The sequence below is a fragment of the Diabrotica undecimpunctata genome, chromosome 8, assembly GCF_040954645.1.
Source record: "Diabrotica undecimpunctata isolate CICGRU chromosome 8, icDiaUnde3, whole genome shotgun sequence".
Taxonomy (NCBI): domain Eukaryota; kingdom Metazoa; phylum Arthropoda; class Insecta; order Coleoptera; family Chrysomelidae; genus Diabrotica; species Diabrotica undecimpunctata.
Window position 1 is genome coordinate 3,568,965 of NC_092810.1, and position 20,214 is coordinate 3,589,178.

General features: G+C 35.1%; 1 protein-coding gene across 4 annotated transcripts in view; it reads left to right on the top strand.

The window, feature by feature from the left end:
• LOC140449188 (uncharacterized) overlaps window positions 1-20,214 on the top strand; it is a 287,503-nt gene that overhangs the window by 210,877 nt on the left and 56,412 nt on the right. For all 4 annotated transcript variants that reach the window (XM_072542346.1, XM_072542345.1, XM_072542348.1 and 1 more), the window contains 2 exons: window positions 5,312-5,452; window positions 14,592-14,720. In XM_072542346.1, coding sequence (XP_072398447.1) covers window positions 5,312-5,452; window positions 14,592-14,720 — 270 coding nt within the window. The remainder of the gene's footprint in view (window positions 1-5,311; window positions 5,453-14,591; window positions 14,721-20,214) is intronic.

A 20,214-nucleotide genomic window follows, 5' to 3' on the forward strand; every position in this document is an offset into this window, starting at 1 on the left:
TAGAACCATACGTTATTACGAGTATTGAGAACGAATCAGTTCTGCTACCTAATAAGTCCGTAAAGCACTGTAGAGAATTTCATGGAAACGTAAATTTTATTTTTTTCCCGTTAATTTTTGTATTAAAGTTGCTAACAATACCTTGTTAAATAGATAATGAAGCGTCTTTTTAGATTTGTCACAAAGCTGTTTAAAAATTTAGGGTTTCGATCCTCATCACTCAAAGAATATTAGATTTACAAATCGGATTTTTAAGCAACAAGATGTTATTTTAAAATCTAACTCAGACATTTTTAGATTTTTCTTAAGTTCATTATTATTAAATATGTTAAGTTGATTTGATCGGAGTGATCTAATGCCTAAGGCAGCTTTTGTTGTGGCAAAGTGTCCAACATCGAGACAAGGGGAGCGGCTGCCTTTCCAAATGCAAGTTGGTAAAAATCGTTAAAATTTGTACTTTTCCCTTGATAGATCTCAAAATTTACAAGGTAATCAGCTTCGGAGTTAAGGCACCATACTTTATAACCGAATCTTATCGGTTTTCCCCTAATGAATTAATTGTTTACAAATATGGCTACCATAATATTTCATCATCGACTCATTATAATTCATATTTTCAGTTGGTCGATAATATTTGAGAAAAGAACTCTGTAAATTTTTGATTGCTGGTCTCAATTTCCACATTTTATGATTTAAATCCATTTGCGTATTATCAACATAGTGCATGAAATGCATTATTTGGATAAACCTGTCGCGACGCATTACATGCTTTAGCATTCCACTGAAAATGTCCGCTTCATTGTCCCAATAAAACCTTTTTCCAGGAAGACAGTTGTATCCAGACACAATCAAAATACCCAAAAAAACATTTGAGCTCGCCAAGGTAATCTTCGAATCAGGACAATTTACGAAAAGACGGTATTTTCTGGTCTAAAATATGGCCTAGCATTTCGTTAATGAAAAACAACTTAAATAAATTTGTAGGGCTCATATTTTTAAATTATGAGTAGTCTGCTTTGGGAAATTCGGATGTTTTTACAATATCTCCATCGATACAAGTTCTTTTAGTATATTTTTTTCCCTTTAGCGATTTTAAAAAACTAGTATTAGGCTTTGTATATACGCAGTGTTCTGCTAATAATTGACTTCAGGACAGGTTATCTACAAATCCACCATTATCCTCGTCAGTCGAATCTTCATCAGTCAAAACATTTGGATAAGGTGGACTTATATACATGGCGGTTAGATCATTGTGATCGTTATAAACCATATTCAGGGCTTGCTGGAACATCAAACCTCTCCTGTATAAAAAAATAATTAGATCTCTTATTAGCCTAGTGTGACCATTTGGTAACAGTGTGATTCAGTCTCATGTAAATTTTATGTTAATAGGTGAGGTTGCCTGTAATATTTTTTATGTTATAACCTACTTCCTTAACTATATAAATAATTATTTAAATAGCCGGAAAATCTTAATATTGAACCAATAAAACTACTTGATCAAATCTCGGTTCCATAATTTGCACAATCAACATTAATTGATGGCGTGTTTGCGTAACCAAGTGGTCACACAAGGCGTCGATGCACTAAAAGAAATGACCAGAGACAGAAACGGACAATACACGACAATCAGAATTAAAGGGAGAGTGTAAAAAAACCTATTATTGGCTGTAGTAAAAAACTACAAATATTTTAAAATTTTGACCACATATAAATGAACTAAAGTTTCTATAACCAAATTCATGAAAGTTCACATACTGTTTCAAATAAGCAGTTTTAAAAGTAATACCTGTTCATCTATATTAATGAACAACCAGAATTTATTGGAAATATCGATATAATTACAACATAACGTGTAAAGACATAATTGCAATATGAGATCCAAATTAGAGTAACCAATATAGTGTGGAAAGCTTACTTCAAAGTACAAAATAGCAATAGCGTTTAGCTGTGTGTATCAAATAATTGACAGCAATTTCTCCCTGATGGTGTATAAATATATTATTATTTGTAAATATGATATATATTAGTGTATACAGGAAATTTCATTATCAATATTTTAGGTTAATAAAATAATTTATGACAGTTATTTTTTTTAATGAAATATAATTAAAGTTTAGCAAAGATATTTTTGTATTACTTTATATATCTTCTTCTTCTTAGTCGTTAACCTGATGCAGGTATCGTGATATCATGAAGCTATTAGCTAAATTTCCCAATGTTCCTCCACGTTTTTCTATCTTCTGCCATTCTATCACATTCTGACAATGGAGCGCCAATGGTAGCAACAATATGGTCCGTGTATCGTGTGGGAGATCTACCTCTATTTCTTTTGCCTTCTACTTTTCTCTGGATGGTAAGTTTTTTAAGACCATTTCTTCGAAGGACATGTCCAAAATAGCTTATTATTTGTTCTGATATTTGTGTTCTTAGTCTTTTCTTTATGGTTAGCTGGTCCAGTATGGAATCATTTGTTCTTCGGGCCACCCATGGTATTCTCAGCATTCGTCTCCAGCAGTAGTACTTTATATATATATATATATATATATATATATATATATATATATATATATATATATATATATATATATATATATTATATATTTATATATTCAGGGATTCTACAGTATTTACTGCCTTCCCTTGCTCAACCGTTTCCATCCCTCTCTGTTGTCCCATTCTCCCTCGTTTAATCCTCTCTTACTCATGGCGTCGTCTACTTCCAGGATCTTCGGGGTCGTCCTCTTTTCCTCCTTCGTATGTGGCTCCATTCGGCTATTCTCTTTATCCATCTGCTGTTGCTAGTTCTTCTTACATGTCCATACCACTTTAGTCGTTTTTGTTCTATACATGTTAGTATGTCTGTTTCTATGTTTTTTGTCTTTAGAATTTGGACTAATTTTTCATGTGTTACTTTGTCAAATGCTTTTTCAAAATCAACGTACCAAACATGCACATCAACATTCATATCCATGCATCTTTGAGCTAACACATTAAAAGCAAATAACGCTTCTCTGGTTCCTAGACCGTTTCTGAACCCAAACTGACTATCATCTATTCCTTCTTCTTATTATATATATTTAGGGATTCTACAGTATTCACTGCCTTCCCTCGCTCCACCGTTTCCATCTCTCTCTGTTGTTCCATTCTCCATCGTTTAGTCCTCTCTTACTCATGGCGTCGTCTACTTCGTTCCTCCAGGATTTTCGGGGTCGTCCTCTTTTCCTCCTTCCTATGGGGCTCCATTCGGTTATTCTCTTTATCCATCTGCTGTCGCTAGCTCTTCTTACATGTCCATACCACTTTAGTCTTTTTTGTTCTATATATGTTAGTATGTCTGTTTCTATTGATGTTCTTTGCTTTATTTCGTCATTACTTCTCCTATCCATTCTTGTTACTCTGCAGCATCTTCGCAAGCATTCCATCTCTATTGCTATTATCTTACTGCTGTTTTTCTTGTTTATGATCCAATTTTCGGCCCCATATGTCATAATACTTCGCACTAATGTTTTATAAATCTGCGTTTTTGTCTTCATATTTAGGTGTCTATCCCACCATACTGAGTTAACTTGTCGGATTGCTGTTCTTGTTTGTCCTAATCTTTGTGTAATTTCTTCCTCTGTTGTTGCCTTTTTCGTGATTATAAACCCCAGGTATTTGAATTTATCCTTTCCTTTGATTGTTACGTTGTCATCAATCTGTAGATCTTCTATGTCTTCTTCACTTGTAGATAGGTACTCTGTTTTCGCGAGGTTAATATCTAGGCCAGCCTTGGTATATTCTTCTTGTAGTTTCTTCATCATGTAGCTGAGGTCGTCTTGGTCTTGTGCAATCACTACTTGATCGTCTGCAAAACTTAACGTATATAGGTATTCGTTCCGTACCGGTACTCCCATGCCTTCGCATTTCCTTTTCCATGTAGTCAAGGCTTTCTCTAAGTATATTTTGAATAGGGTTGGAGATGTGGAACAACCCTGCAGGAGCCCTTTTGTTGTGGTGAAGTCTCCTATGATTCTTGTTCCCATTTTAATGGACACTTTATTTTCTTTATACAGAGCTTTTGTAGCTTCTATGAGTTCCGTCTGTATTTCTAATTTGTACATTGCCTCCCATAGTTCTGACCTTGGTACAGAGTCATACGCCTTTCTTAGATCCACAAATGCCAAGTGTATATCTCTATTTTTTGCTTTTTTCTTTTCCAACAGTTGTTCCAGTGTGTATATGTGGTCTATGCATGATCTTCCTGCCGTGAAGCCTGCCTGATCCTCCCCGATTTTGCCTTTTATCGCTTGCTCTATCTTTTCTCGCAGTATCTTCCCATATAATCTTCCTATTGATGATATTACGCTTATTCCTCTGTAGTTTTCGCATCGTTTTCTATCTCCTTTCTTAAATATAGATGCTCTCCTTTCCTTCTTCTTATATATTAGCAATATGCGTTCCCATATGAAAATGTTTATTTATAATAAAAACAAACTAACATATTAGAATAATGATAGTTTCACTTGCTGCATCCTATATTCACCATACACAAAAACAATATTCACTAATTGATTCTTTAGTTTTTTTTTTAAAAAGTTTTTATTCTCGTTATAAAATTGGTTTGTTTACTCGGAGCTCACTAATACCAACCTAACAATATGGTAGTTAATAGGTTAGTGAAAAAAATAAAATGATATTACATATATCAATAGAAATAACAGCGATTACAAATTTATAAAGGTTTAATCATATTTTAATAATGTCAAGCACTATAAATAAACGCTGTCATTAATTTCTTGTTGATACGTTCAGAAATTTTAAACATTTTCCAAAAATACACCCAACATATATATCAGGAACACTGGCCGTAACTGTAACCAACAAATCTCGCAGATAAAACGTTATCCGCGGCTTTTCTCTTTTTCCACAACAGTTAACATATTATTATTATATAAATCATCTGCGCACCAGTTCGAATATCAAAAGACTACGAGCGAACAGAAAGAAATGAAAAGAAACACATTTTACCAAGCCGTGATCCAAAAATGTATGCACGACCTCCCTCTGAGGGCAAATTTAGGGGTATAAATTGGTTTTGTCTTGAGTGGCCACTGGACCGTCATGAGGAAATTAATGTACTTCTGTAAATTTACTTGTGCGTATAAAAATTCTGCGATCCAAAATTAAATTACTCGTTTTTTGGTATCCATATGTGCCCACACAATATTTAAATTTTGATATATTTAATTTCTAGTGAAATTAGTTTGTTGTGTTTGCTATAAAATAATTTGTATTCAATTGATCGACGGTATTTTTGTTTTGTTTACAGGTGCACCGAACAAACCGGATACTTACATTGTAAACGAATGGGACAATGTTCTGCTTCAATGTTTGGCATCTGGCAACCCGCCCCCTAGAACTTTATGGCAACGCCTGGATAATAAACCAGTTGTAATGGGAACATGGCAAGGTATGTACTATCAAAACGTTCTTTCAAAGTTAAAAAAGAGTTATTGTTTCAGAAAAAAAAAAGTTATAAATATCGAGTAAAAAAACTTTGTTACTCATTATTTTCATACTTACATTTAGTGATTATTGGTACTAGAAAATTATGCTAGCAGCAATAACAATTAGTTACATTATAAGCACAAACTTCATGCACAAACGAGAGCATAAAATAACATGGTTGATACCTGGCACAACAGATGGCAACCAGATAGATCACATACTAATATCCAAAAAATGGAAAGCAATAATGCACGATGTCAGATCATATAGAGCAGCAAACACGGACACAGACCATTTTCTAGTAATAAGAGAAATCAAAATGAAGATAATTAAAGCAGAGAGAACAAGATAAAACAAAAGAAGAAGTACAGGAACTAAAAGAACAATATAAGACAATTCTAAAGAACAATCTAATAAAAGCAAATAACACAAAGAATATATGGAAAAATATAAAAGAATCCATTTTGAATTCAGCTGAAGAGGTGCTAGTACAGAGTGAAATAAAAAGAAGGAAAGAGTGGTTTGATGCACAATGCGAAATCAAAATCAAACAGAAAAACCAAGCAAGAGATAAATGTATATTAACTAAAGAACATCATCAAAACAAATATAAAGAAAAAAAGAAAGCAGCGAATAATTGTTGCGAAAACAAAAAAAAAATGTGGATGGAAGAGCTGTTCAATGACCTATAATAGAATAGTAAAAACAGCCAAACTATTTGAATACCTAAAAGCTCAACAAAGAAAAGGAAGACCAGTAGTTAAAATTGACAATAGATTATGGGAAACACACTTCACAGAACTATATAGATGCAAAGAAAGCTAGGAAGAGGAAGTAGGCGCAATGGAAGACATTAGCGATAATGAAATAGCCATACCAACATATTATGAATATTAAGACATCATTCAAAAAATGAAACAGAAAAGAACACCCGGTCCAGATGAAATTCCCAAAGAGCTGATTAAAAACGAAGGGAAAAAGTTATTATCAAGCATCTATAACTTAATAGTTAGAATATGGAAAGCAGAAGAACTGCCCGAGGATTGGAAAGAAGGCAGAATTATACCAATATTTAAGAAAGAAAAAGTAACAAACTGTAACAATTATAGAGTAATATCTCGACTGAGCACAACAAATAAAATTCTAACAGCCCTCATCTAACAAAAACTCACTCAATTCACAGAGAAAAAAATTGGGGACTACCAGCAAGGATTCACTACAGATGCGATCCACATAGATACACAAACAATCGAATAATGCCACGAACACAACATAGAACTCTACATCCTCTTCGTAGACTTCAGACAAGCCTTTGACTGTATTAGACGAAATAAATTGTTTATTGAAATGAAAAATCAAGTTATACCAGCAAAATTAACCAGAATAACATAAATGACCATGGATGGAGCTCGAGCTAAATTAATAACAGAAGAGGGTAGCACAAAATCAATTGCAATAGAAACAGGAGTGCGGAAAGGTGATTCCGTGTCAACCACATTATTCAACATAGCAGTAGAAGGAACAGTCAAGGCCAACAAAATTAAAGGAACTATAGCCCACTCTTCAACACAAATAATTGCATATGCAGATGATTTAGTTCTTATGGGAAGAGACAAGGACAGATTAAAAGAAGCAGTAACAATCCTGGCAAAAGAAGCACGGAAAAGAGGTCTAGATATTAACGAAGGAAAAACAAAATATGTACCCTGCTCTAGAAGAGAAGATAACAGGACGAGAGAAATCAAAATAGAAAACTACACTTTTGAAAGAGTCCAACAATTTAAATACTTGGGAGTAATAGTGAATACCCAAAACAAGAGGAGTGAAGAAGTAACGAGCCGAATACTAGCAGGCAACAAAACATACTGGAGATATCATGGGCTCATGAAGGACAAGAACTTATCCAGAAATACAAAGCTGAAAATATACAAAGTTGCAATCAGACCAGTAGTAACGTACGTACCTGAGACAATGTGTCTCACGAAAAAAGATGAAAAAAAATTGAGAATTTTTGAAAGGAACATCCTCAGACGGATTATGGGCCCGATAAGAATGGACAACGGACAAATGAGAAGAAGAATGAACCATGAACTAAGAGACATAATGAAAGGAGAAGATATAGTTAGATTAATGGCTGGGACACATAGAGAGAAGGAAACACGACCTACTGATTAAGAAGATCACCAGATGTAAACCAGCAACTAAAAAAACCAAGGAGAAGACCCAGAAAGAGATGGGAAGATCAAGTCATGAGAGATATCAAAATTCTGGAAGTGAAAAACTGGAGGGAACTATGCACATTTCACCTCCCAGATACCGGCCGTCTCCTATGCCACACTTTCCCCCTCTCCAACCTCCCGTACCAGTCTTCGCAACCGAATTCTTGTTAAACCGCTTCAAACTATATCGCAAAACGACCTTGAATTACTTCCAGTTTTTAAAATTGTAAAAGTAACATGTACAAATAAATAAAACCATATTTTTGTCGCTGTTACAACTGGAAGAAGTTTACAAGACTTTACATCACAAATATACAGAGAAACAGGGAAATAAATATTCCATAAATATTAGATATTTAAGGAATTTTCTGCATGCTACAATATTTGGCCTATAAAATTAAAGATTTAAGATTTGTGTTAATGTTCATTATTTTATAGGTACTTCTTTTTTTAAAACAAAAACCTAGTTGGAACACTGCCTGCAAAGTTGAGAAAAGTTTAAAATTTCACGTTTAACAATACAAAGACTTGACACGTATCATTTTGCTCCGCTTTAACAAACTTCCATCAATGCTTTTAACAAAAATATTTTTTTAATAAAACGAATATAATTCAATAAAATATTCGATTCATCAAAAAATAATTAACGCAGGAAAGTTATATGTCTCTTTTAAAGGTTTCAACGTATATTATCGTCCGTAAATATGCCGATTTTCCCAAAAGCTCTGGCTGTTTTTATATGTATATAACTTTTAAATCAAACTTTTTTAAAACATTTTAAAATTATCATTTGCTGAATTTTACTTTTATTTTTATTTCGTTTGTATTCTATAAGCTTTTTACTAAAATTTTACGAACTTTTTAAAAAAATATTTGTATTTTACGTATAAAATGAATATTTTAACTTAATATACATTTAGCTTTCCATCTGTTTTTTTTTGATATTCCTAGTGATTGAATTTTACCCACATGATATATGTGTATCCATATACATACATATACAATACTAAGCTGCGAGTGTATGAAATTAAGCCGAAAGAAAGATATGTGATTGTTCCGATGGAGGAGGTGCGGCTAGTCTGCTGTTATATCTCTCCAAACGTAACGGTGGGCGAGTACGAGATGAAGATGGACGAGATCATGCAGGAAATGGGAAATGCAGGCGGAGAATAAGTAGTGCTGGGAGATTTTAACGCAAAAGCAGCGGTAAGGGGATCTCCCATTACCGATACTCGCAGCAAAATAGTAACTGACTGGGTGGGTACTCTAGACCTAGTGGTTCTAAACACAGGTCTGTAGCCTGGGTTTGTTAGGAGAGGTACAGGTACATACATCGACGTGACCATGGCAACACAAGGAATAGCGGCGAAAGCAAGAGGCTGGAAGGTTTTGTCAGAATACACCGGAACTGAACATCAGTACATCAAGTTTTCGATAACCGGAATAGGGACCGCTAACGCGGTCCGTGCGTCTGGGACGTCGGGAGGCAAGTGCGGCGATGAGAATGACTGGTAAGTATATGATGAGCTGATTAAATGGAGAGTAAGCATAATGCAGGGTCAATCACCGACAATTGAAAGACTGGAGAGAGTCATTAAAGAAGCGATAGAAGGAACCAAGATAGGTCGCCAAGATGTCAACAGGATGCCATACTGGTGGAATGCGGACATCGAGGCACTAACAAATGAATGTATAACAATGAGAAGAAGGTTAACGAGAGCAAGAGGCAGAGCAGGGATCAAGCCTGAGGTCATCGAGGAGATCGAGGAAGAGTACCACGCAAGGAAGAGGAAACTTTACAGGAGAATCCGTACAGAAAAAAGGAAGCACTGGACAGAGATGTGTGAAAAGCTGGATGAGGATATCTGGGGTCAGGGATACAAGATCGTCATGAAGAAGTTCCATGCGTATCCTCCTTACGAAATGCCCATGGACAAAAAGCTTGAGGTAACACGGGAACTCTTTTCGGAAGGCAGATGGCATAGTATATGAAGGGATGAAGGAGCTGAGCGGGCTGTACCCTTTACCACGGATGAACTTATCGAGGCATTGGGTTCAATCAAGACGCGTAGCTCTCCCGGACTGGATCAGATACCACCTGAGGCGGTGAAGGGTCTAGGACGGGCGGAGTCTATGTGGCTTCTGGCACACATGAATGCACTGCTGGAAGCATAAACCTTTCCTGAGCCTTGGAGGACATCAAGGTTAATACTGCTCCCCAAGGCTAGGAAAAAGTATCGCCCCATCTGTCATCTTTCATGCATCAGTAAGCTGTATGAAAGGATGCTGCGAATACGCATAGACGACATGATTGAGAGGTTACGTGGTTTATCTCGGAGACAATTTGGTTTTTGAAAAGGGAAAAGCACGATTGATGCAATCATGAGTATACTCGAAGCATTGCGTAACAGAAGGAATGAACATCACTGGGCGGCCCTGCTGTTGTTTGATGTTAAAAATGCATTCAATACTCTGCAGTGGAACGAGGTAATAAAATGGAGAAGAAAAAAGGATTATGGTGGAAAAGGGTACGATCGTAAACGTGACGGCCGGGGTCCGCCAGGGATCTGTCTTGGTCCCAAAGCTATGGAACCTGGCATATGACGGGGTTATGCACTGTGAATAAAGAGAGGGTACAACCCCCTTCGCATTCGCGGATGACCTCGTTTTACTGGTAGTGGCCCGGGATGAGCCAGATCTCTTCGGAACCTTGCGGCAGAGAAAACCAAACCCGAGAAAAGACAGAGAAGCGAAGGGTCAATTGAAAGATGGTAAGAAGAGTGGAACAGCACGGAGGATATGGAACAGTGGACGAAAATGCTGATCCCGAACATAAGTGATTGGGTGGACTGTGGCCATAGGCGACTGGATTATTTCCTAACGCAGGTGCTCACAGGACACGGGTGTTTTAGGGCCTACCTCTATAGGTTCGGAAAGGCTGATACAGATGAATGCCTATACTGTGGACACTCGGACACTGTGACACATACGATGTTAGATTGCAACAGATAAATAGTAGAAAAGAACAGAATGGAAGGAGAGACAAGTGTGAATTTTGTTACAGTGAGAGAAATGATTGAGATAATGATTGAAAATAAATCAGGTTGGACTAGCATACACAACTATATCCATGCAGTAATCAAGAAAAAAAGGAGAGGAAGAAAGACAGCTGGACCGACGGCCGAGGTACGAGTGAAATATGCTGGAAGTTGAAGCTAGAAAAGTCGGTCAGACTGCGTGGGTTAGAATGCGTGAGTCAGCCTGTGGGGAAGGAAGAAAAGAAAGTCCCGTCTAGGAGTGATGCCGTACTAGGAGCGATGAAGGTCTTCTACGGGCTACCTGAAACGAGACAGGGAGCATCCTTGCTGGTAATTGGTTTGTGGATGTGGATAAATGAAGAATGAATAAATGAAGGTAGTGCTTCGCAAGTGATGCCAGCCTTACAGCGGCCATTCCACTTCCGGATCGCTGCGAGGACATTTTAAAGTAGTTAGGGAACTATCGCCGGGAGTACGAAGAACGAATCCTGCACTAAGGTCAGTCAGACGGCGTCCTGGACTGAGATGTCTTTAGAAGATTCCAGATCCCCCCTCTATAAAGACGAAAAAGAAAGCCTCATCTCCAAAAAGCACATAATCTAAAAAAAATTGGTCTCTTTGCACTTGCTGCTGAGACCTTTGACAAGAAGCTAATCTGCATTGATAATCATTGCCTGTCAATTCTTGATGTAACCGTATCCGGTAAGGATGCAGTTTGTTTGTGACGAATGTTATATTGACGAAAAATTTCACGAGTTAGGATCTTCAATAGTAGCTATCAGTACATCATATTCCTTTTCTTCACTGTAGATATAAACTGTTATGTCTATATGTTTTAAACTATTATTTTGTCAATGTAATAAAACCTAACAGTATCTCTCAAAATACGAAAAAATTAAAATACGAATTTTATGCATTTTAATTGCAGCTCAAACATTCACACAACAGAAAATTTTGATATTTCAATATCTATTTCCGGTAAATTAAAAATACCTGCCAATAAATAGCTTATCCCCAATCAAACTTTTTAATCGAAAACTAGAATATTTTTTATCCTATCGATAATAGCGAAATATTTTCGAGCACAATATTAAAAACGATTTTTGTTTTAAAGATTGCATGTTTTATTTTGAGTTCATTTTTTTATTTCTCTCCTACTGATTACAAAAACAAACAAAACCTAAAAGTTATAGGAAAGTTATAGGATATAGGAAAATTATTGACGTTTATGGTAGTAAAAATGAGAATTTCAGGAGGATTCCAACTAGGGATGGGAAAAACCTACCGGTTTTTTACCGAAAACCGGTTTTTTTACTTCGCAATAACCGGTTTTATCGGTTGTTTTTTTGTCCCGGTTATAACCGGTTTTTTATTTTTAAAGTAAAAACCGGTTATTAGGTTTTTACGGTGATTATGATTAGGCTAGGTATTTTTTTGGATCCCAATCATAATTATTATTTTCAAGTAATTATTCCAAACAAAACCATAATTCAAATTTTATTTTATAAATACAGAAGCAAACTGAAAGTGCAAACACTCATCAGCCAGAAACAATTAAGTTTTATTATAATATTTCGTTGAAAAGGTATTTGTAATCATAATATTTACATAAGAAGTGATCTTTTATATCATCTATTTTTCACACTTGACTCTTGACATTGAAAGTGGGTGAATGGTTGTTTCTGGTTGTTTCTGATTACCAAAAATAATGTTCTGACTATAAATATCGAATTACCGATTACGAATACGAATCTCCAAGGATTTCCCTACGTTTTCAAAACGATACACCCATACAGGAAGTATTAAATGAGTTAAAATGTATCTGTTATACAAATATACAAACGTGTTAAAAGTAATACATGATAATTTTTTTTGATGGTAGTAAAAATAAAAGATGAATTGCATTATTCAATTTATTTTTAAGTAAAATATTTATGTTGATATTAGTTTTTTTAAATCCCATTTGAAAGAGTCTGGGAAATTTTTATAAGTTGAAATGGTTGGGGTGGGGAATTTTTTGGGTTTGGAAGGAGAGGAAAATTGGTGGGTACTTTAGAGGAATATATTTTTAAATGGTAAATTAAATTTGCATCATTAATTGAATACAATAATTGCATATTATATTCTACTCTCATTATATTCATTGACAATAGAACTTGAATTATTTTAGCGCTCTCTGTTGAGCAGTAGTATAATAATTTTGGTTTACTGCTCTCTGCATCTGACTAAAACCAGATGGAATTCTGTCTATCATATGCTTAAAAGATTTACACTAATGTCCCCATATATAGCTGCAATATTGGCAGATCCCTCAATTAAAAAAGCACCAAGGATGATTTCTGATTCAGATATAAAACTAATCACTGAAATTGTAAGCATTTTATCGCCTTTCGATGAGGCCACAAAGGAGATCTCGAGTTCCCAGTACATTACTGCTAGCCTTGTTATCCCCCTTGTGTCTTTTATCGAAAGATTTTTAAGAAACCTCAAGTCAAACCTTAGTACAGCTCAAAAGTTATGCCAAAAGCTTATAACTAGCCTTCAAGAGAGGGGCACTAGGCTTTTACGAAATCTCCTGCTTTGCCCTGCGACAATCACGGACCCGAGGTTCAAAAAACTATATCTGAATCCGTATATAGCAGAGACAATCACATCCAATTTAGGCTCGGAAATTAGGACGTAACTTACCGAAATCGGAAAACTTTCTCCTTCCTGCTCCTTCTAGAATGAAGAAGCCAAAGTGAGTTTAAAATCAAACCCTCTGTGGTCTTCACACGATCTGGAGTTGGTGAACAGTGGTTTCAGTTCAAGTTCTCGGGACACACAGATTCAAAGTTCTTTTTCAAATGAACTGACTCTATATCTGCAGCGGCCTTTGCTGCCAAGTGATCCGTTTTCATTCTGGGATGAACCTGTATGCCAGGCTTGGCTTTTATAGCTAAAAAAATACATGTCGTTGGTCGGAAGTTCGGTGGCATCAGAGAGACTTGTGTCATCATTGAATGATATTGTATCAGATGAGGGAAGCCGCTTAACATATTATATGAACGAGTTTTTCTTAATAGGCTTCATGAAAAATACTGGCCAACATAATGCTAAATCCATTTCATATAATATAACCTATTTGTAACCTTCTAACCTATACTTTTTTACTTAAAATATTACTTCATATTCTTTTATTGTATATTATTGCAATATGTATATATTAATCTTACGCTATATTATATTTAATAATAATCATAATCATAATTAATAATAAAATAATAAATAAATATAATAATTAATAGAATAAAATGGTTTTATTAAAAATTGTGTTTTATTTATATTAATATTGATGTTCTTTCGATAGTTATAATTTTGATCATATTGATATCGAGTCGAATGAAGTATCGCAAACTAAAGTGCATGGTAAATGTAACTTTGTAACTATTGGATTAAAAAAACCGAAAACCGGTTTTTGGAAAAACCGGTTTTTTTTTGGCCGGTTATAACCGCCAGGTTAAACGGCAAGCAAAAAAAACCGGTATAACTGAAAAACGGTGTTTTGTCAAAAACCGCCATCCCTAATTCCAACAATTTTTTGATATTAATATTGTATTTTCTTTGAAATTAACAACTGCTTTGGAAACAAACATAAATCAAACAATTAAGACATGTATACAGTTGATACAAATACCCGTGTTACAAAACAATATTTTCCATTTCAACAAATACAACTCTGTTAGTTAAAATTTGTCAGTGTGTTTAGTATCGACTGAATGATTCGCAAACCAATAATTTACGTAAACTATAATTAATTTCAGCAAAGCATATTTGAACTAAAGTTTGTGTTTCCTTGTTGCAGAGCTGCAAGTTCCGGGACCAAATCTAAGTATTCCACGCATAACACGAGATCACATGGGAATCTACGTATGTATAGCTGATAACGGAGTTCCGCCACAAGCAAACAAAACGTATCTCATAGAGGTGCATTGTAAGTAACCTAATTATATATTATACGGGGAGGAGAGGTTTACAAATTTTTTTTTATGTATCTGTATAAATACATATATTTTTTTCTGTAATCATGATTAAACAAGGAGGGGAGGTTTTACATTTTAAGGAAAGAGGTCAGGAATTTGGAGTTGCAGATATTTAAATTTCTTTGGACTCTTTCATAGAAAGGTGAATCAAACACACTTTTTTCTATACACGGTTCACAATTTGTTGATAGCTCACTACAAGTTTAACCCTAATTAGAAAACTGATATACAGAGAGGATAGGTAATACGATATAATAGTAAAAAACAACTTAAAACTGACGGTTTAAGACGTTTTCGACTAACCCACCTTATATCTGAAGGAATACAATACCTTATAATCCTATTACGGGGGTATTTTGAATGGTTAGAAATGAACGACCAGTGTCGTAGAGTATATGATTAAAACATTTATTTGAACTAAATAAATAGATTTTTTAAATTGTACTTATGAAAATTGTATTTTTTAATAAAACTTATTTATTTTATTTAAAAATAAAAAGTTTCTTGCCATTTGTAAAAGATACATTTATTTAATTAAGGAAAAAGGCGCCAAATGTCGCCTGGTAAAATTTCCAATGTGTTTTAAATGTATCCATTATTTTCGAATCCGGAGAAAACTAATAAATATTTTTGAAAAATTTAAACTCAGAATGAAAGATTACATTATTACTCAGGGCAAAAAGTCCCTGAAAACTTCTACAATGTTTATTTTAATATGTTATGTAACAGGGGTGAAAATAAAAGAGAAAATATAGTATACTTTTTAATTGAAAATATTGCATGCAAAAGAAACTTTTTATTTATTCTAAAAAATATTTCATTCTGCCTTTAAATTTTTCAAAAATGCTTTTTAGTTTTCTCAGGATTTGAAAAAAAAAATGGATACATTTAAAACACATTGAAGATTTTGACAGGCGACATTTTGCGCCTTTCCCCTTTAATACCTTACGATTACAACTACTATTACTTACCTTATATAATTACGATTAGAAAACTATTCAAATTCAAAATAAACAGGATCAACTTCGGAATCCGAGTCGTCTTGAGGGTTAATAATTAGGTTAATAATCCCTACGGTCGCATCAATTATGTTATCAAGATCCCACATTTTTTGTTCTTCTTCTATTACATGTCTTACTGCATCTTTCCAGTTTTGTTTTATAATATGTTATAAAGACTCGTATAACAATTCACGTACAGCTTGTATTTTATATGACGTATTTTTTCTAGCCACATAACTTTTCATTTGTGTCCAAATGAGTTCAATTGGATTTATTTCGCAGTGGTAGGGTCGAAGTCTAAAGACTGTGATGTTTCGCCTTTCCGCCATTTTGTCAACTACGTATTTCTTAAACTCAGATTTGTGTTGCCGGGCAATTTTTAAAAGTTCTGCTTTTACCATTCCATCTTCGTAAGGCAGATACTTATTCCGCAGCCAGTCAAGAATATCCTGTTTCTTCCACGCATTCGTTAGAAGTCTTTCTACTAGTCGTGAATGATAAGGTGCATTATCTAATACTATAATTGAATTTGGTGGTATGTGTTCAATCATTTGCTCAAAATACTCTTCGAAAACATCAGCTGGCATCTCCTCGTGATAGTCTTTAGTGCTTTTGGAATGAAATTCCAACAAACCATGCTTAACAAATCCTTTTTCACTGCCAATGTGAGAAATTATTAATCTACTGCCTTTACCAGAAGGTGGGGAGACACCAGTAGACCAACCTTCCATAAAGGCTTGCCTGAAGCTTAATGTATTTTTATCTGACCAAATTTTTTTTAGAGTATGACCTGAGTTTACCCACATTTCATCCTGGTAGAAGATGGGCCTTTCTTTAGCCCGGAATTTTCGTATGAATCTTAGATAATTTCTTCTCCAACATCATCTTCTCCTCCCGGTCAATCAAAAGTGATTTTCGGTCTGATTTCTCCCACCGGAAATTTAATTCTTTTAAAACTTGCCACAATTTAGTTCGTCCGATATGTGGCAAATCCGGGTCGTCTCTAACTTCTTGTAAAATTTTGTTTAGGTTTGGTATTTCTTTTTTGAAAAAAAAAATCCATGAATTTTTCTTCGAATACCATTTTTGGCAAATTCATCAATTTCAATAGGCTTTTTCCCCCTCTTTAAGTTTTCGTTTGTGTTTGGGTTAGGTATACCGTGTTTTTTTCTTTCTGATAGGAACCTATATAAAGTTGACTCTCCTACGCCAGTCATGTTGGCACAACTTTCGACTATGTTGCGAACAGTGTTTGTGGGATTCTGAGAAACCAGAGCATCGTGAATATTCAGGACAATAGTCTTCTCTTTTGGTGAATAGACAGACTTACTGACTGTACGCAACAGTACCGGTGTAAAACTTGATGATGAAGCCATCACAAACAATCCAACAAAACGAGCACGAGCGAAAGGTACGTATATGTTCGTAGGTATATGGAATAAAAAATCACTCACGAACTGCATATAATTCGCAAAAGAAATATTCGAGACGCTAATTACTGCCGTAGACGCGGAAACACCGACGAGCCGTAAATTACATGCGATCAAAAACGTACTAAACAAAAAAATTGTTTTCGTTCGTAATAACTTCACCCTTTCAAGTTAAGTTTCGAATATAATTATATTATTAAAAATCTGGGGAATTCCATCTTAATTATCTTGCAACGAATAGTACATTCGGATATGAATTCCAGGTTTTCTAGTAAAGTGATTAAACGCGAAGATTAGTATTGAAATATCCAAAGAGATAAGGTATTCTTATTTACAAAATTGTTAAAGGTTAAATTCTTATTTTTATTAATATAATATAATAACCAACATTGGTCGTGAAAGTTTTAATTGTTTTTTTGCTAAATATATTAGTATTAAAATATTATCAATATTATATATAACAGTATTAAAACATTATATTATTATTTAATGAATAAACACCTTAGGAACGCCTATGATTTACGACCGTTTTATGAGTTTGAGGCATATTTCGTGCTCTCAACAATTTGTGAACAGAGAATAGGTTTTCTTCTTCTTCTTGTGTCACACCTATCGGAGATTGGAAATCATCAAGGCTATCCTGACCTTGTTTACAGCTGACCTAAAGAGTACATTAATGGTACAGCCAAACCACTCTCTCAAATTACGCAACCATAACATTCTTCTACGGCCTGGATATCGTTTTCCTTCTATTTTTCCTTGCATTATATTTTGAAGTAATGCGTATTTATGTCCTCTCATCAGGTGACCCAAATATTCGAGTTTTCTTCGTTTGATCGTTGACAAAATTTCTGGGTTTCTGGTTTTCCTATCCTTCGCATTACTTCAAAGCACCACATCTCGAAACTTTCAATATTTTTTATGTTGTTCTGTTTGAGAGTCCAGGCTTCTACATCGTATAATAGCATGTTAAATACGTAGCCCCTTAGCATTCTTAATTGTAGAGAGATGCTTATGCTTATATCTCTGTTTCAAAAGAATTTTCTCATCTTGATGAAGGTGGCCCTGGAAATTTCGATACGTCTTTTTATTTCATTGTTTTGGTCTCCAGTTTCGTTTATTGAAGTACCCAAGTATTTGTAACTTAATAATTTTTCAATTTGAATGCCGTTTATACTAATATGTGCTGGATGTGTCATGTTCTTACTGAAGACCATATACCTTATAGGTAACGGTCCCTAAATGTATTTTAAAACACTGGATGTAATTTGTTACTGGCGACTGAAGATGCATACGAGAGGCATAAATACTTCTTTCGTAGGATAAGAGGTGGTTCTCCTGCTAGGCATTGGAGATTCTTAATTCGTGTTATTTTAAATGTACCTGTGGCAATCCGAAGTGTTGTGTTTTGAATGATTTTAAGTTATTTGGTAACATGTTTTTCAGCAGAGGCATGGACGTCACTAGTGTCGCTATGACATGGTGTTGGTTAAGATAAATTGTTTCTTGCAGAACTACTCTTTTTAGTTGTGCAGAGGAAGTCGAACCCTGTCGATATCAAGTTACTATTAAATATCGGTACTTTTTGAGTTGTGCCACTGTAGCAGACAATTTTAGATATTCTCAAAGTATCAGTAAGAATTTTGGAGTTTGGTCACATTAAATAAAAGGAATAAGTTTATTGTTTTAAAAATATCAGATCCAGAGGGTTATCAGAAAAGAAGGGAATTGGTCCTATCTCGATAAAGAGTAACGTTAGTAATGTTATCAATGTTATTTTATTGTATAATTCCAAACAATCGATTTAATAGAAAACTTTTTTCGATTTTTTGATTACATCGACCAGTTTAAACAAAAAACAAATCGTGAGCGATGGTGATGATGTATCGTCTACATTTACAGAGGTCTCTGATGAAAATGTGGAGCCTAAAGTACTAGAAGACCAGAAGATACGAGGCGTGTTTTTTAAGTCAGTACCGTTTTGGAATAAAAAAAAGACGTGCAAAGATATGGCAATAATTTTATTTTTACATGAAAGCCTGTACCTTAATCTACTTTTCTACATAATTTCCGTGAATATTGAGGCACTTGTCATAACGTGGCACCAGTTTTTGAATACCCTCCTAATAAAATTCTGCCGCCTGACTTGTTAACCACTGCATCACAAATGTTTTGACTTCGTTATCGTCGACTTGAAGACGCTGACCGCCCAGATGTTTCTTCAAGTGCTGGAACAAATGGTAATCGCTGGGCGCCAGATCAGGGCTGTATGGAGGATGATCTAGAGTTTCCCATTTAAGTGATTTGATGAGATCTTTGGTCTGATTAGCCACATGTGGACGGGCATTGTCATGCAGCAAAACGATACCCTTACTCAACTTGCCACGTCTTTTGTTCTGGATTGCACGACGCAGATTTTTCAATGTCTCACAATTAGACGCTGCATTGATTGTCTTATTACGAGGCAGAAACTCCACTAGCAATACTCCTTTTCTGTCCCAAAAAACTGTGCACATGATTTTCCGGGCAGAAATTGTTTGCTTAAACTTCACTCTTTTGGGTGATGATGAATGTCGCCATTCCATGGACTGTTGTTTCGATTCTGGTGTGACGTAGGCCACCCAAGTTTCGTCACCAGTAATAATTTGGTCTAAAAAATCTTCACCTTTACTGTGGTACCGCTCAAGGAAAGTCAATGCACTGCCTAAACGTTGGGTTTTCTGCAAATCCGTCAACATTTTTGTAACCCAACGTGAACACAATTTCCGGTAATTCAAGTTCTCTGTAACAATGCGATACAAAACACTACGAGGATACTGAGAAAAGAAGTCGGACAATGATGAAATTGTAAAGCGTCTGTTTTCTCTCACCTTTTCGTCCACTTTCTGCACCAAATTTTCATTAACGACCGAAGGACGCCCACTTCGTTCTTCATCATGCACATTTGTGCGGCCATCTTTAAATGCTCTCACTCATTTAATTACCATTCCATCACTCATAATGTTTTGTCCGTA